At 37.4% G+C, this 15248-nt stretch overlaps 1 protein-coding gene across 2 annotated transcripts in view; it reads right to left on the bottom strand.

The window, feature by feature from the left end:
* Nucleotides 1–15248, bottom strand: part of abhd12 (abhydrolase domain containing 12, lysophospholipase) — a 29019-nt gene that overhangs the window by 5292 nt on the left and 8479 nt on the right. For both annotated transcript variants that reach the window (XM_026944250.3, XM_053237387.1), the window contains exons 3-10: nt 6008–6129; nt 4273–4378; nt 3060–3179; nt 2728–2758; nt 2172–2217; nt 1819–1948; nt 861–898; nt 285–364 (exon numbers count right to left, since the gene is read on the bottom strand). In XM_026944250.3, the coding sequence (XP_026800051.3) occupies nt 285–364; nt 861–898; nt 1819–1948; nt 2172–2217; nt 2728–2758; nt 3060–3179; nt 4273–4378; nt 6008–6129 (673 nt within the window). The remainder of the gene's footprint in view (nt 1–284; nt 365–860; nt 899–1818; nt 1949–2171; nt 2218–2727; nt 2759–3059; nt 3180–4272; nt 4379–6007; nt 6130–15248) is intronic.

Here is a 15248-nt window from a genome sequence, read left to right as displayed (position 1 = left end):
TCTTCAGGGATCTATCTAAGCACTATAATTACGCAATTAAGCAGAACAAAATAGTCACATGCTACTATTTTTTTGTCTCATGACCAGCTACTTGGATGAAGGTTTTGGTAATGCATGGTTTTCTAGACAAAGGTTGTAGGATGTAGGACATGGGACCAAATGTGGATTTTAAATTCAAACAGTATAGTTCAGACATGTGTAGATGGCCTTTGAGTATTTATACATGGCTATCTTTCTTGCACCCTCTTGTACATGCATGCACACAATGTATGCAGTGGGCTCACCATGGAGAAGGGATGGCTCTTGGCCTCCTCCCTGATGTTGGTAAAAGGAGACTCCAGGATAACAGCGTCAGGTGGTGTTCCTGTAAACACAGCAGGTGAGCGCGGCTTTAGAATGAAACCATTACTCTTCCACACCAAGAATAAACCATCGCACCCTTTGTGCGTGTGAGTGTATATGCATTAGTAAATTACTTTATTGTCTGTAGACAGTTCCATAACGTAATATAAAACAGTAGGACTACAATAGACATGTATAAAATTAGAGGTACACATCCATAATTCATCTTACAATTGCTATCTTTGCATAAAGGGTAGCTTTCCTTCTTGCAAATTTAAGGAATTGTCTGACCTGCCGAATATGAAAACAAACATTAAACACGCCAAATGAACTATGCTAAATGGTAAACCTTCATTAACTCTCAGCCAAATTAATATATTTAACCAGAATATCCATTACACTCCAGTCTGAGACCTGGAGAGTCAACAGTTCACAAAATAATCTGCCATTTTCACCATGCAGTCAAACAGCCTTTAGACTGTGTTACAGTTAGTTTTATCACATATGTACACACTTACCTCTGTCACACAGACGCCTGGCTAAGTTAGTGGCCACTCTGGAAAAGCAGAAATGAAAACACACACTCAGTTACACGCTCGCTCTCACCCTTCTCCTACTATTATGCTTCCTTCTAAACCTTTATGTACATTTTTGTACTGTAATATCCACCAATTCTCCCTGTATGAAATGTAATTGATTAGTTGAGACATGTTTAGTGTCTGAAGCTGACATTAGGGTCTTACTTTTACAAAGGAACTATGAGGCTACTATAGCTAACAAGAAATGAAAGCATACGACTTGCACAAAAAAAAAAAAAACCCTACAAGGGGCATCGATAACTGCTACTTAAAGCCTTAACACTAAGATTCTTTCAGCTACTATTAAAACAGCATTATTAGCATTAACAATGAACTTAAGAATGAATAAACCATGAGTAATGTTAAAATAATTAGTGCTTGTATTAACTGATGGCAATTTTCTTGGACACCATCATTTTTAGTATATTCATAAGAAAGAACTTTAGTAACCCAGTTATTTTAGAGCACTTTGCCATACCATATAATTAAGGTCCATAGGACACTCTCTGAAACCTAAAATCTGAACACAATCTCCAGTAGCAGAGTGTAAAAAAAACCCTTCAATGTCTCTGTCCTGTCACTCAGGTGATGAAATAAACCTCCCCTGGCTGTCTTCAAACAGAGACTGAACAACCACTTTACTAAGCAATTAACTGAGCATTAAATCCATTTTCTTTGTTTCATTGCTATAGTAACTTCTTCTCCAACAGGGTTTCAGCTTAACTGTATTCTTAGATCCTGATCTGTTTATACTAGCACAGGGATATATTTCTGATGGAGACTATGAAGCTCATCTGTAAGTTGCTCTGGATAAAGGAATCTTCTAAATGGTGTAAATGTAAATTAGGGTGTGATCTGCAGCCACGATTTGATTCTTTAACAGGAGAGCTAGACCCACCCGGTTCCCAAAGAGTGGCCCCAGATGTAGAGCGGCTTGTTGCCGATCCTCTGTTTCAGCCACTGGTAGAGGAAGAGAGCATCCTGAGTCATCCCTCCCTCAGAAGGGCTGCCTTCTGAATCACCCCAACCTGATATACACACACACACACACACGTTTACACATCGCCACATACATAAAAGAAATACATAAAACAAAATAACTGCATAATAATGGACTCATAACCAAGGTCTCTGTACAGGTTCGTAGGCTCTCTCACTATAATCATTGTTTAATTTTACACATTTACTTACATTGTAGAATAAATTTAATTTTAGACAAGGTTTACAGAAAAAGAAAAGAAAGCTACTTACCTCTATAATCAAATGTGACTACATGGTAGCCTAATGAACTAAGGACCTGAAAGACCAAACAGAGAGAGATGGTTAGTGTTAAGACATTTCATAAACATTTTACAGAGAATTTAATTAGAAAAATAAAGGTTAAATAATTTGGCTAGCCTTAAATTCACCCAACCCATGTTTTGAAAATCATATTTTTTTCCCTATAATTCAATACTAAATTGTCACGAAAAGGTTGTCAGAAATGGTCTACACTGTAAACGTCATCAGAAATCCAGGAGAGATACAATATACAATATGCAAATACAATGCACATTGGCTCAAGAATAACTCAGATTTTCCAATAGGTTTTTGGCCGTTCTTTCTTAAAATGTAATAGGCAGCAAACCACCACACTGACAATTTTTGCTGACTCAAATAAATCCCAGAAAAAGATTCAACCATAAAAACACACTTCAGAGTTTTGTTAGCTGCAACTGCTACATTCAGGTTTACCAAACGTTGTAAAAACAAGCACAACACAGGGTTGACGGTACTGAGATGTAGGTGGTGGTGTAAGGCGTTTTACCTTATAGAGCTGCACTCTGTGATCTCCTCCTCTGAAACACAACCGCAACCAAGTGAGACATTACACACATAATACTGACAAACTGTCAGGCTTGTATTGGTGAGGACCCAATGCCCTCACAAGAATAGGAATAGCTGAAATTTTGACCTTGTGTGGACATTTGGCTTTTCCCTTTTTTTTTTTGTTTGCTTTTGGTTACTGAGATGAAGGTTAGTGTTAGATTTAGGTGTAGGTATAGCATTAATTAGCTGCATTAACAGTTGTGTCAGTGGAAGCTCCTTACTAGAATAGTGTGTGTGTGTGTGTGTGTGTGTGTGTGTGTGTGTGTGTACCTGGTCCCTGCATTGCCATGCAGATAGAGCATGACAGGGTGAGAGGACTGGAGTTTGCTTTCGTACCAGTTTCCTTCTTTTCCCTGTGCCTCCTTCCACAGCAGGGCTGGTACTGTGTGCCTGAGAGAGAGACAGAGAGAGAGAGAGAGAGAGAGAGAGACAGACAGACAGAGAAGATATACCTCCTTACACTTTTGACAAATTTTAAGCAAGTGTCCCTAAAGTCGCCAGATGCAAATGTAAATCCATATGCGTTTCTGTCAGCTCTTGTTAAATCCACAACAAGATGATGTCATCAAAAGAGTGTTGTCCCAATGATAGTGAAATATGCTCACTATCATCAGTTTATCAGAAAAAGAACTGTTGCAATCACTTTTAGCTTTTTTGGCAGGTTCTCATCATATATATATGTAAACAGGTGGTAAAAATGACACTGCAGTTTTTACTACTTGTACTATTGATTTCATGTCGTTTTCAGCAGAAAATGCTGCATCAGTTGGCAGAAGAAAAAAATCAGACTCTAACAAATCCACACTGAAATATCACTAAACCGCTTGAGATGCAACATAAAAACACGTATGGTAAAGCAATGGAAAGCAGGTCACGCAATAGTAACAGCCACCTAAGTTACCATAACAACAGTGAATAGCTGGATATTTAGCAATGTTATACTGGACTTACATTTCTTCAATTTTAAACTCTCTCATTTTGCACACATTTGCAAGATGTCAGATCGATATTGGTCAATATAGTTTCAGCAAAAAGTGATGTCATCTGTACATATTGCATGTTATAGACAAAAATAGCACACTGCAATTATATTGCAAATATATTTTCACATACTGCAATCACAATATACCTAGCCAAGATGTAATGGTGTAATGGTTAAAGCTTTATGATTCTAATGAATCAAGTAATCTTAAAGATTTATTTAAAGATGTAATCTTTAAGATTAAATCATTTATCAGAGCACACAGAAAACTCAGAGAAACCGGATTATTTGCAGAACACAATACAAGTGTGTTTTGTTGCATTGTCCACAACTAATATAGTGTACAGCTGTACTTCAGGTCCTGTCTGGATTCTTCTTCTCATATCCACACAGCCCGTACAGACTGCTGGTCTCACACCAGAAGAAATGAGAAAAAAAAAACCAGAATGAAACAAATGAAGAAATCAATGTGATAAAGTTTGTGCGTGACAAAGCTCTTACCACACTCCAATATGAACACCTTCCTCTGGCTGAAGGTAGAAGTTGTGTGTGTGGTTCAGGCCTTGATCAAGCGGCTTCTTAAGATCAATAAAATACGGCACCCTCACTGAAAAAAGATAGAAAGAGATTAATGCTAAACATTGTGGCAACACGCGTAATGTAAAAAGATAGGATGTTAGTTCCACTTTCTCACAGTCTTTTAACATTTCCACTGTTTTGTTTACAGGTTTTTGGTTTTACTCAAAAGCTTCCGTTTTTGGTCTGATAAGAGAAATGACATTTAGACTCATGAGGTTTTGGCAACAATTAAAATCCTCATGACCTCAACCTCATTACTGCATGCGTCAAATTGACAAATTAGTCAAGTGATAGTCACATGTTCTAGGCCTCCTGTACAGACAAGCGCTCACACACACAGTTTCACTTCCTAGGCTTCATCAGCAAGACTGACTGCTTTATACAATCAAGTATATGAGGTTTTTTTTTGTTTGTTTGTTTTTTTTTTTGAATGAATGAAGCATAATCATAAACAGGGGCAGCATGGTGGTGTAGATGATACTGTTGCCATCTCACAGCTCCAGGGTCCCTGGTTCTTTCTTGAGATCAAGAAGAACTCTGCCCGTGGAGATTCTCTGCAAGTTCTCTCCATGTCGGCATCAAGGATTTAAACATGTGACAAAATAAAGACATATAATGTACAATGTGACCAAAAAAAAAAAATCTGTTTTTTGCAATTTAGTGTGGCCAATCCTCCTACCTGAATGGTTTTGAGAAGTCCACACAGACCTGGGGAGAACATGTGAAACTCTGCACTGACAGTAACTCCAGCTCAGGATCGAATCCAGGACCCTGGAGCTGTGAGATGGCAACACTGCTCTCTACGCCACTATGCCACCAGTTAAAATACAAAACACTTTCAAAACTAGTTTCAAAACTCAGAGAAATTAGTCGAAATCCTTAGAAAGATGAGTTTAAATACAACCGGTATAGGGACTGCTGATCAGAAGGTTGAGAGTTTGAATCCCAGCACCGCCAACCTGCTACTGTTGCGTGCTTTGCAAGGCCCTTAACCTTCAGCTCAACTGTAAGCTGCTTTAGACGAAAGCATCTGCCAAATGAGTAAATGCAGATGAACAAGCTAAGATTGGAATGTAGGTAAAGTAGGCATAGGCCTGGATGATATTAAAAAATAATTATAACACTATTAAAAAAATTGTTATAACAGGTTACACCTGAAGGAGACGCAGAAGCACACAGATAAAGCATTTTTGTCTTGTTTTAGTCATTAACAAGTTCAAATAAAAGCCGTTTTAGTTCCATTTTACAGTGATTGAGCTCTTATCAATGGTACTATAATCTATTCTACAACTTGTGTTATTTTTTTCCTCATATATAAATCAATCACTTATTTAAGCTGCCTTCACTAATTAATTTGTAGCTTACAACAATCACTTTTGGTAAGCTCATAATTGTTTTTGGTAAGCTGCTAATATTTTTCTTATTTGAAAGATATGTAAATGTAAATAAAATGTAAATATTCGCAAGCTTTCACAAGCTGTTTAACCTTACACCTCTCTATCTTTCTATTCATTTCTGAAATAAGCAATACCACCATCTGTCAAGGATTAGAAATTACTTACTGAAAATATTAATGATTAATGTTACTTTAATTGTAAATAAATTTAACTACATCTATTTGTTGGTTTAGAAAGACTAAATAAATGTAATTACTCACCAAAGTTTAAAAAGACCAGCTTGGCCTGGATAGAAGGACAGAGCTTGATGACGAATGGAATAGCAATGTAGATCCCCAAAACCCAGAGGAAGATCCTCCTCAACCTCCACATCAAACCACTCCTGCAAATCACACACACACACTTACATAAGTCACATGAACTGTATATTTTTTTACATCATCACCACCACTGATCAGAGCTCGCCGCACAGGTACAACCACTCACTGATCAGTGACTGACTCTAGCCAATCAGCGCTCGGTGTGTAATGTATATACTGTATGTGCTGTGTACACTCCTTCTGTTCACTATATGCAAAAGCATATAGTTATAAAAGATATGAAAAAAACAAAACATTTTTTACAAACAAAACATTATTAAACATTTTCAGAAATGATATGTATTGTTTTATGCCACGGTAGAGCAGAGCACTAATATAAAGCGTCTGACACACAATAATGGCATTTGTGCAGTTATGAAAACACACACACGCACACAAAGCCTCTGTTTTGGAGCAGTGCTGAAGAAAACCATGTTATGACAGAGCGAGAGAAAAGGGCCCTGTAAGCAAGAATCATCTACATACAGTAATGTGGGAGGGAGGGGGGAGAGAGAGAGAGAGAGAAGGAAAGAAATAGATCACAGGACGGAGAATGCAGAAGGTGAAGAAGTCTAGGGCAACAGTCATGAGGCCAGAGGAGTCAGTTTCTGCTCTCTGCTCTCACTAGACAGGATCAGTTACTGAACTCTTCCTGAATATATAGATTTCCCACTTGCAAGACACACATTAGGGATGAACTATACCAGGGAAAATATCTTCCTGCTAATTTTCTGACAGATACTGAGATGCAATCACTTCCTAAAAATTAAGCTACAGGCTTGTAGTGGTGATCTACATGGTATCTATTATTTTAAAAAATGTCATGAAAGAAAAGCATTTATTTAGAGCCCTTTTCCTATATTGAATGACAACGGTTAATAGACTTATATCAGGCAAACAAAAATAGAACATAAAAATAAGAAAACCACACTAAACAAACAAATAACTTTCCATTGCTCATTTCCAAATGTTACAGATAAAGCATAGTAGCACTCACAGCACTGCTGTAGGTATTAAACATCACACACACACACACACACACACACACACACACACACACACACACACACACACAGCTTTCTACAGCTGCCAAAGTGTAAATCACAAACTGAATGGCACCCGGCTTTATTGTCTGTTGTAGTACTCAGAACTTCCAGCTTAAAGTGACTGTAAACAGTTTTTCCAGAGGACTGTACATGCAAAAACTTTGGAGTGGGATCATAGATATTTTCAACGCGGTATAACTGATAACACAATAAACATGATAAATGCTGACTGAGACTTCAACTCAAGTTATACCAGAGTGCTACTGAATTCTCAATTCTGATTGGTCAGAAGGTGTTGATTCACATTAGTGTACCTTTGGTAACAACTCATTCACAGGAACTTGTATGGCAGATGCTCCATATACGCGGTTTTAAAAAAGCATGTATAATTTTTGATATGGTAAATTTTACTGTGAGGAGTTTATTTAAGATATATGGAAGGAGTCTCCAGTGTCAGTGCTTTGTAACAGTCAGAAGTAAAGCTGTAACTTTAAGCATTCTGCCCCAGGAAAGTCTTCCTGACAGAGGGCTTTACAGTTTCTTGGTAACATGACTAGTTTTATCATTTTGTCTTCAAGAGGAAATAAAGAGCAAGTTCCTGTTAGTTCCTGTGTCATTGTTTAATAAAAAAAATTATTAATGCTGCAAATTGCAAAGTTATAAATGAGGAATAAAACAATTCGGGACATGCTGTTATAGGAAAACAATCAACTTCAGGGTGGTAAAAGTAACTCTGCTTTACGTCAGACCACCTCATTCCACACCATTTTTGCTTATTTTCCTATAACAGCATGCCCCTGAGTGTATTATTCCTTACCAGCAGTGCTGAACTACTGCCTTAATTTCCTATCTAAATTCACCCTTAGCAATGGTGGAGTGATAGACATTCATAATGTTTTTTTGAGTGCTCATTTGCATATTGCAGACTTCTGCTATATCAGTATTTCAGAGACAGTTCAACAGTTGCTTTCAAATCATGGAATGGAAATGAAAAATGATTAGTCACTCATCTTTAACATAGACAAAGCAGCGCTTAAAGTCCTGACGGCTGCTTAGTGACAGATAGTGACACCTTACAGAGATGAGGCACGAATCTCTGTGTGTGTGAGTGAGTGAGAGAAAGAGATGAGAGAGAGGGGGAATGTGTATGTATGTGTTTAGCCTATTGTGAAGACCAAAAAGCGCACGTCCTCAGAACACTGCAAGAATGCCAAATATCTTCATAATCACAGGGTCCTCACAAAAGATACAGTGAGCGTTTGAAAAACTAAAAGAAAAAAACTTCTCTTCTGGTTAGATGTAGGCATAGTAATTATTGCCGCAGCTAATTAATATGTTAATGAAGGTCCTCGCAAACATACAAAACCCGATGGGTGTGTGTGGGTGTAACACAAACATCTACAACAGGTTTGTCTACATTTGTGTCAGTGCAAGGCAAAATGTGTGTAAATGTCTGTGCAAGTTCTGCTGTGCCTCTGTATGTACAATGTAGAGTTGTATGATATGATATTTAAAAAATAAAAATAAAAATGGAGGTATTTTCCGGAAATGATTGCGTGATGCCCATGTGTGATCAGCAGATGAAAACAGCCTTTTTTTTTTTTACTTTGTACATTTTAAACCTACGTTACTTCAAACGTATAAATCCCTGATTGAAAACTGACACATTTCACATTTCTTTTATATACTACACCAATAAACAATCAATATTTAAGAACAATGTTGATGTGATTTATTGATTTTTAAAATTGCTCATGATCCCAGTCTTAAACTTTGCTTTATTTTACATCCACTTTATTTTGCATGCATTTAATTTAGACATGACACTCATTTTCACCAAACTAAACATTTGTTTTCATGCTATAAGCTAGGCTAAATGTTTCTTAATACTATCACTGCAGTCAGTTCAATAGTGCATGTGTGTAGTAATATAATAAAGCTCTGTATACAACACTGTATAGACTATTGAATAATGAGTATTAGATTAAGCTGCTGCTGTGTGTGTGTGTGAGAATGCACAGGACTTGCTCTTTGTATAGCTCTATTTAAGCTCACACACAGAATGAAGACAAACAGAATCAGATCAAATTTCACACTGAGATGTTAAAGTTGCAGCATCCCAATGAGTATCATTTGCCCTGCATTAGCATCCAGATTACTGCTCATGTGTTTAGCCATGCTGATCCACCACCACTAAGACTTCAAACAGCTGACTATTTGTTTAATGACCTTTACTGTATGTATCACATCAGGCTAAACCCAGCCCTCTGACCATGTGACCTGCAAGGGTGAATTCAGCAAACAGCTAACTGACCTTGCAAAGTGTACAGTTTAGACACCTTCAAGAGCATATCATTGTTTAACAACGCTGATGTTGACACATCACAAAAATCCTCCATCAGTTTCAAAGACTGGTGTGAACAAAAATACAACACACACACCACAAGTGTCTCTGCACTGATAGAGAACATAGGCCTAGGAGAATGATCATTTAAGTCTCTGCTTGACTTTGTGATTACTTTAAGAAAAAAAGCAAAAGGCATTCTACCGCGATTCGGAAACTCTGGAAGCAAAAAACAAATGACGACGCTGGTGCGGTCTACATCGTAGTCTGGGTACCAGCGCCCTGAAAAGCATGTCAAAATGAAACACTGTCGTAGATATTGTGACGGCTGATTGTGATATTAGCTGGGAGGCCAAAACCTAATATCCATGAAACTATTAGGGTTGAGCAATGGCAATACATTATATCATAGAGTTGCAATGGCATAATAAGAATGATGTGGAGCAAACTATCACACAGACACTTAGACAGATAGGAAGCAGCATTCATAATTTCTATTTTATTGCATCTCAAGTCTGTAATGCCCTCCTGGCTTCATGCTTTGTTTCCTCCAAATACCAAACATGCTAAACAGAAAAGTCATAACTCTTTCATTCAAACCAAAAAACACTAAATGTATGGCTTTGTTGTTTGCTGTTGTGTGTCATTTGTACTTTAACGAAACAACATGTGTTTAGTCTATCAACTTTTAGTTTCAACTTTTAGTCTATTTTGTTGAAGTTATCAACTGTTCACTGATGGAGACTTGAATGAAGAACTGTTTGTGGCAATTGCAGTCCTAAAGCTCTCATAGCAAAACTGTTCATATCAGTTGCAGTCCAAAGCCATCTGCACAGTTTCTATGTGGTACACACTGCTGTGCTGTGAATGGTTTAAGAGGTTTATATAGTTTCCAGACTACACCTTCACATCTGTAATAGTGAGAAGTTCTCCAAGTCTCCACCTTGAAGCAGAAACACCGGTTACGCAGGTAAAGCTGTTTCCAACAGAGACGGGAGCTGGAATGGAGCTTTAATCGGACCACACCATGTTGTCAGTATAGTCAGACTGCTGTTGTTGTCAACGGTGGCAAAGCACAAAAAGCAATCCTCATTCCAAGGAGTGAGAAATGGTATGAGAAATTTCCAGTTTAATGGGAAGCACAGGAAACATTTAATGCTGAGCTCATTACTATCTCATAAAGGCTCTTCAAAACAAAACACTATAGAACAAACCACAGCTTTATTAATTACATAACAAACTGCATAAGACTGAACATGTCTCCACTGACATGGTTATGATTCATTTCTCAAAATACCTTTGCAGCAGTTTGAGATATTAATAGCAATACACTATATATTTTATGTTACACTAGAGATAGGACATAGTTTTTAAGTGGAGTTGTACATGAGAGGTTCATTACATTCACATACCAACCGCTTTGTGGTGAAGAGATATAATGTTAAAGATTAATGTGATGTAAATTACACAACCAACGTTGTTCACTATGGGTGCTCCATACACTGTATGTTTCATTTTAAAGTACAGCTCATTAACAGTTAGTGGTTTTAGATGAACATCTATCATCTATTACAAATCTCTTCTATTTCTCAGTGTGCACACAGACAACTAGAAATACATAAATACTGCTCAAACAGCACAAAAGTATGTGTTTTGACACACAGTTATATGGCACTTAAATAAAGCAACCATGTTCACTCTCACACAACTTTAATTTCAGTTTTTAAATCACTATTTTTCTGTCCGACTCTCCACCCAGACACAAGTGACACACTCTTTCCCTCTCTTCATTTCTCTCTTTTACAAGGAAGTGTCTGTCTCTCTATGTCTCTATGTTCAAACAGGCAGCTCAAATCTGAGTTAATTTTTTTTTTTTTTTTTTTTTTTTGTATATCCGACTTGAATGGGAAAGATCTTCTGCTGTCTGAATAGCAAAAACAAAACAAAACACAAAAATCTTTTTCAAATCTAATACAATTTGTATTAAAATGGGATCTTGGGACACTTGGGTTTTTGTCATTCAGGGTGTGCCCTTCTGAATATCAGATAATTACTACATACACAGACTGTATATCTACAATCACTGTGGTGAATCTTATATAACTGTAGTGTCCACAGTGAAAGCAGCAGCAGAAACTTGACACACTCCACCCACTTCAGCTCTCTGTAAGTGTGGCCTGAACACAGGACTGGACATTGCAATTGTGTACCAAATGATCTGCTAAAGGTCTGTTTGAACAAATTTCAGTGTTTGATTATTATTTGCATTTTCTTTATACTGATGTTTTTAAGAGCATAAAAATATATATATTTCAGTGTTTAATATCCCATGTTCCACTTTTAGTCACTCGACTTTACATAACGTTGACCTGCCCCACACTATTCAGAAACACACCTGTGCTGTTACAATGACAACCAATGTATATGTGGATATACAGGTAAATGTGACTACAGTGAGCACAGACAGATCGATTTTGCTTACATGTACTTGGCATTGTGAGTCTGAAAATGAGATTTAAAAATAAATCAGATTTGCCCTATTGTCTGAGCATGGCCTTATATCTCAGTGCACGCTGCTGGATCCGTTTTGACAGATATGCCTGAGTGAGTTAGTGCTCTGACTCGCCATGACACTGCGGTAATGAAACCAGTCTCCTACAAACACACACACACACACACACACACACACACACACACACACACACACACACACACACACACACAGTGGACTGGAATGAACAGCCCACTGGCTCAGAACCCTTTAGGACACCTTTAATGTCCTCTGATCCTCCTCTGTACCTCCCTTGAGGTTTCCTTTACATCACATTAGCTATATTAGCAGCTATATTAGTTAAAGCGGATTCCCAAATGTTGGCTAGTGAAAATACAAACCGTTTCCAATTTTACTTTTATGAGAATGAAGAGAATGTAATGTGTAACATAACAACAGCATAGCAAAAAGTACACCACCAGAGCATACTGTTTGCCAAGTGGTATTATCAAACTAGTTAAAATTTTATGAGTTATAACAAGTGAATTCCAGGTGACCTGTGACTACATTCAAAACCATATATTACCACACCCAATAGGTGTAGTTATTTTATTATGTTTTGAACATGTTTTGAAATGAAACCCTGGACAGACTGTTCCACACATACATATCAGAATATCTCTTTATAAATACACATTTCTACCTATATGTCTGACTAGGTTTGTTCTTTACCTTTGTGCTACACATAATTTCCCAGAATTTCTCTAAAAGCAGACTGCAGAGACTTAATTACTGAGGGGAAATAATATCAGCACCATGATGAGTGTGTTAACATGAGTGTTATGAGATATCAGGACTGTCCTTTTGTAGGCATGGTGGTAAGACTAATGGCACAAAAAGTAAGTAAAACTGATTTTACATATAATAAAGTAAATTTGTGTAATTGTTAACTAAGTAAAGGTAGTCTTTTCCTGAGCACAGACACGAACAACCTGTTTTGTACATTTTAAGATTTAGCTGCTGCAGTACTCAAGCTGACATGCGAGCCGCACCAATCTGTTATTATAGCTTTAAGGACAAAAATCAATTAATGTTAAGCAACCATTTGCACAAATTTTTATATATTACACACAATGGATATAAAAAGTCTACGCACCCCTGTTAAAAGGGCTGGTTTTTGCGATGTAAAAAATGAAACCAAGAGAAATCATGTCAGAACTTTTTCCACCCTCAATGTGATATTACAACTTATAAAAATTAAGTGAAATACAAATCAGATACATTTTAGGAAAAAAAACAGGAAATATCAAAAACTTACAATAACCTAGTTGCACAAGTTTGCCCACCCCTAATCTAATACTTTGTTGAAGCACCTTTTGATTTTATGACACCACTCAGTCTTTATGAGTACGAGTCTATCAGTGTGGCACATCATGTCTTGGCAATATTTTCCCACTCTTTCTTGCCAAAACATTCTAGATCCATCAAACTCTAAGGGCATCTCCTGTGCACAGCCCGCTTCAGGTCACCCCACAGATTTTTAGCTGGATTCAGGTCTGGGCTCTGGCTAGGCCATTCAAAACACTGATCTTCTTTTGGTTAAGCCATTCCTTTGTTGATTTGGATGTATGCTATCATACTAAATGGGGAAATTCCCTTTCATCTTCAGCTTGCTAGCAGAGACCTGAAGGTTTTCCACTAAAAATTGACTGGTATTTGTAGCTATTTGTGATTCCCTCCACCTTGATAAAAGCCCCAGTTCTGGCTGAAGAAAAGCAGCCCTAAAGCATGATGCTGCCACCACCATGCTTCACCGTGGGTGTGGTGTTCTTTTGTTAATGTGCATTTTTTTGCACAAGACATATATTTTGGAAATTATGACATTATTATAACGTTTGGAATTTGTCTCATCAGACCATAACACATTTTGCCACATGGTTTGGGGTGATTTCGTTGGGCTTGGATGTTTTTTGTGAGAAAGGGGTTTCACCACCCTACCCCATAGTCCACACAGGAAGAATATGAAAGATTGTTGTCACATGCACAGAACAAGCAATACTTGTCAGATATTCCCGCAGCTCCTTTAATGTTGCCGTTGGTCCCTTGGCAGCCTCCTTGGTAAGTTTTTGTCTTGTATTTTGTAAATTTTGGAGCGACGTCCTGCTCTTGGTGATGGCACTGTGGTGCTCCATTTTCTCCACTTGGTAATGATGGCCTTCATGGTGTTCCATGGTACATATAATGTTTTGGAAATTCTTTTATACTAGCATTGTAAGCTCTTTGCAGAACATGGCTTCAGCTGTCAGAGGGAACAAAGATGATGTGAAGAAAATCCTACAGAAACAGCTGGTCTTTATTTGGGGTTAATCATTAATAATTTCACTGAAGACAGCTGTATGATAATTACTTTTGAACATGAGATTAAATATGATTGGTTCATTCTGAACACACCCACATCCCAAACTATAAAAAGGTGTGCACATTTACGCAAGCAGGTTATTGTAACTTTATTTTCCTAATTTCCCTAAAATGTTTGATTGTTTTTCCACTTAATTTTTATACGTTGTAATTTCACATTGAGGGTGGAAAAAGTTCTGACATGATTTATCATGGTTTCATTTTTTTATGTGCAAAATCCTGCCATTTTAACAGGGGTGTGCAGACTTTTCATCCATCCATTGTAGGCTGTTAAAGATACAGTAAGTGAATTTCTGAGGTGTTCTGAATTCTGTGATGTAGATATGACACATTTTTAGATGCAAAATGACCTTGAGCATATTAATGTCACATCTGTAAATATAAAATACTGGAATTTCAAGATGGTATTTAAACACTCAATATACTAACTACATCTTTATGTTAACCTTAAACTCCTTTTCCCTTCCTGCTATAGCTTTTACAAATGCAGCACTCATTGCGAAGGCTCACTGCCCGAGCTATAAAGACCCGTCCTCACAGGAATAGGAAGAACTGAAATAAGATGCTAAATCTGTAACATGGAGACGTCTCACAGGTCTGGAGTTCACTCCGGGGAGATGGAGGGTGAGTCAGCGTGCAGTGATGAAGAGCTTCACGTTCTCACAACGCAGAACAATTCGAGAACAAAAGCAACAACCAGTGGGTTTTGTTCTAGAATCTGCGTTCAAAGTAGGGAGATATAATAGCATAATAATTGTAATAAACTAAATTTCAAATCTCTATATTGAAAAAAAAAAAAACCATTACAGATATCTCTGAAAGACACTGTGCAAGGATTACATT

This window comes from Pangasianodon hypophthalmus, chromosome 10, assembly GCF_027358585.1.
Source record: "Pangasianodon hypophthalmus isolate fPanHyp1 chromosome 10, fPanHyp1.pri, whole genome shotgun sequence".
In the NCBI taxonomy this organism is placed as follows: Eukaryota; Metazoa; Chordata; class Actinopteri; order Siluriformes; family Pangasiidae; genus Pangasianodon; species Pangasianodon hypophthalmus.
The sequence above is the reverse complement of the archived record's forward strand: the minus strand, read 5'-3'. Positions and strand labels throughout refer to the sequence as shown.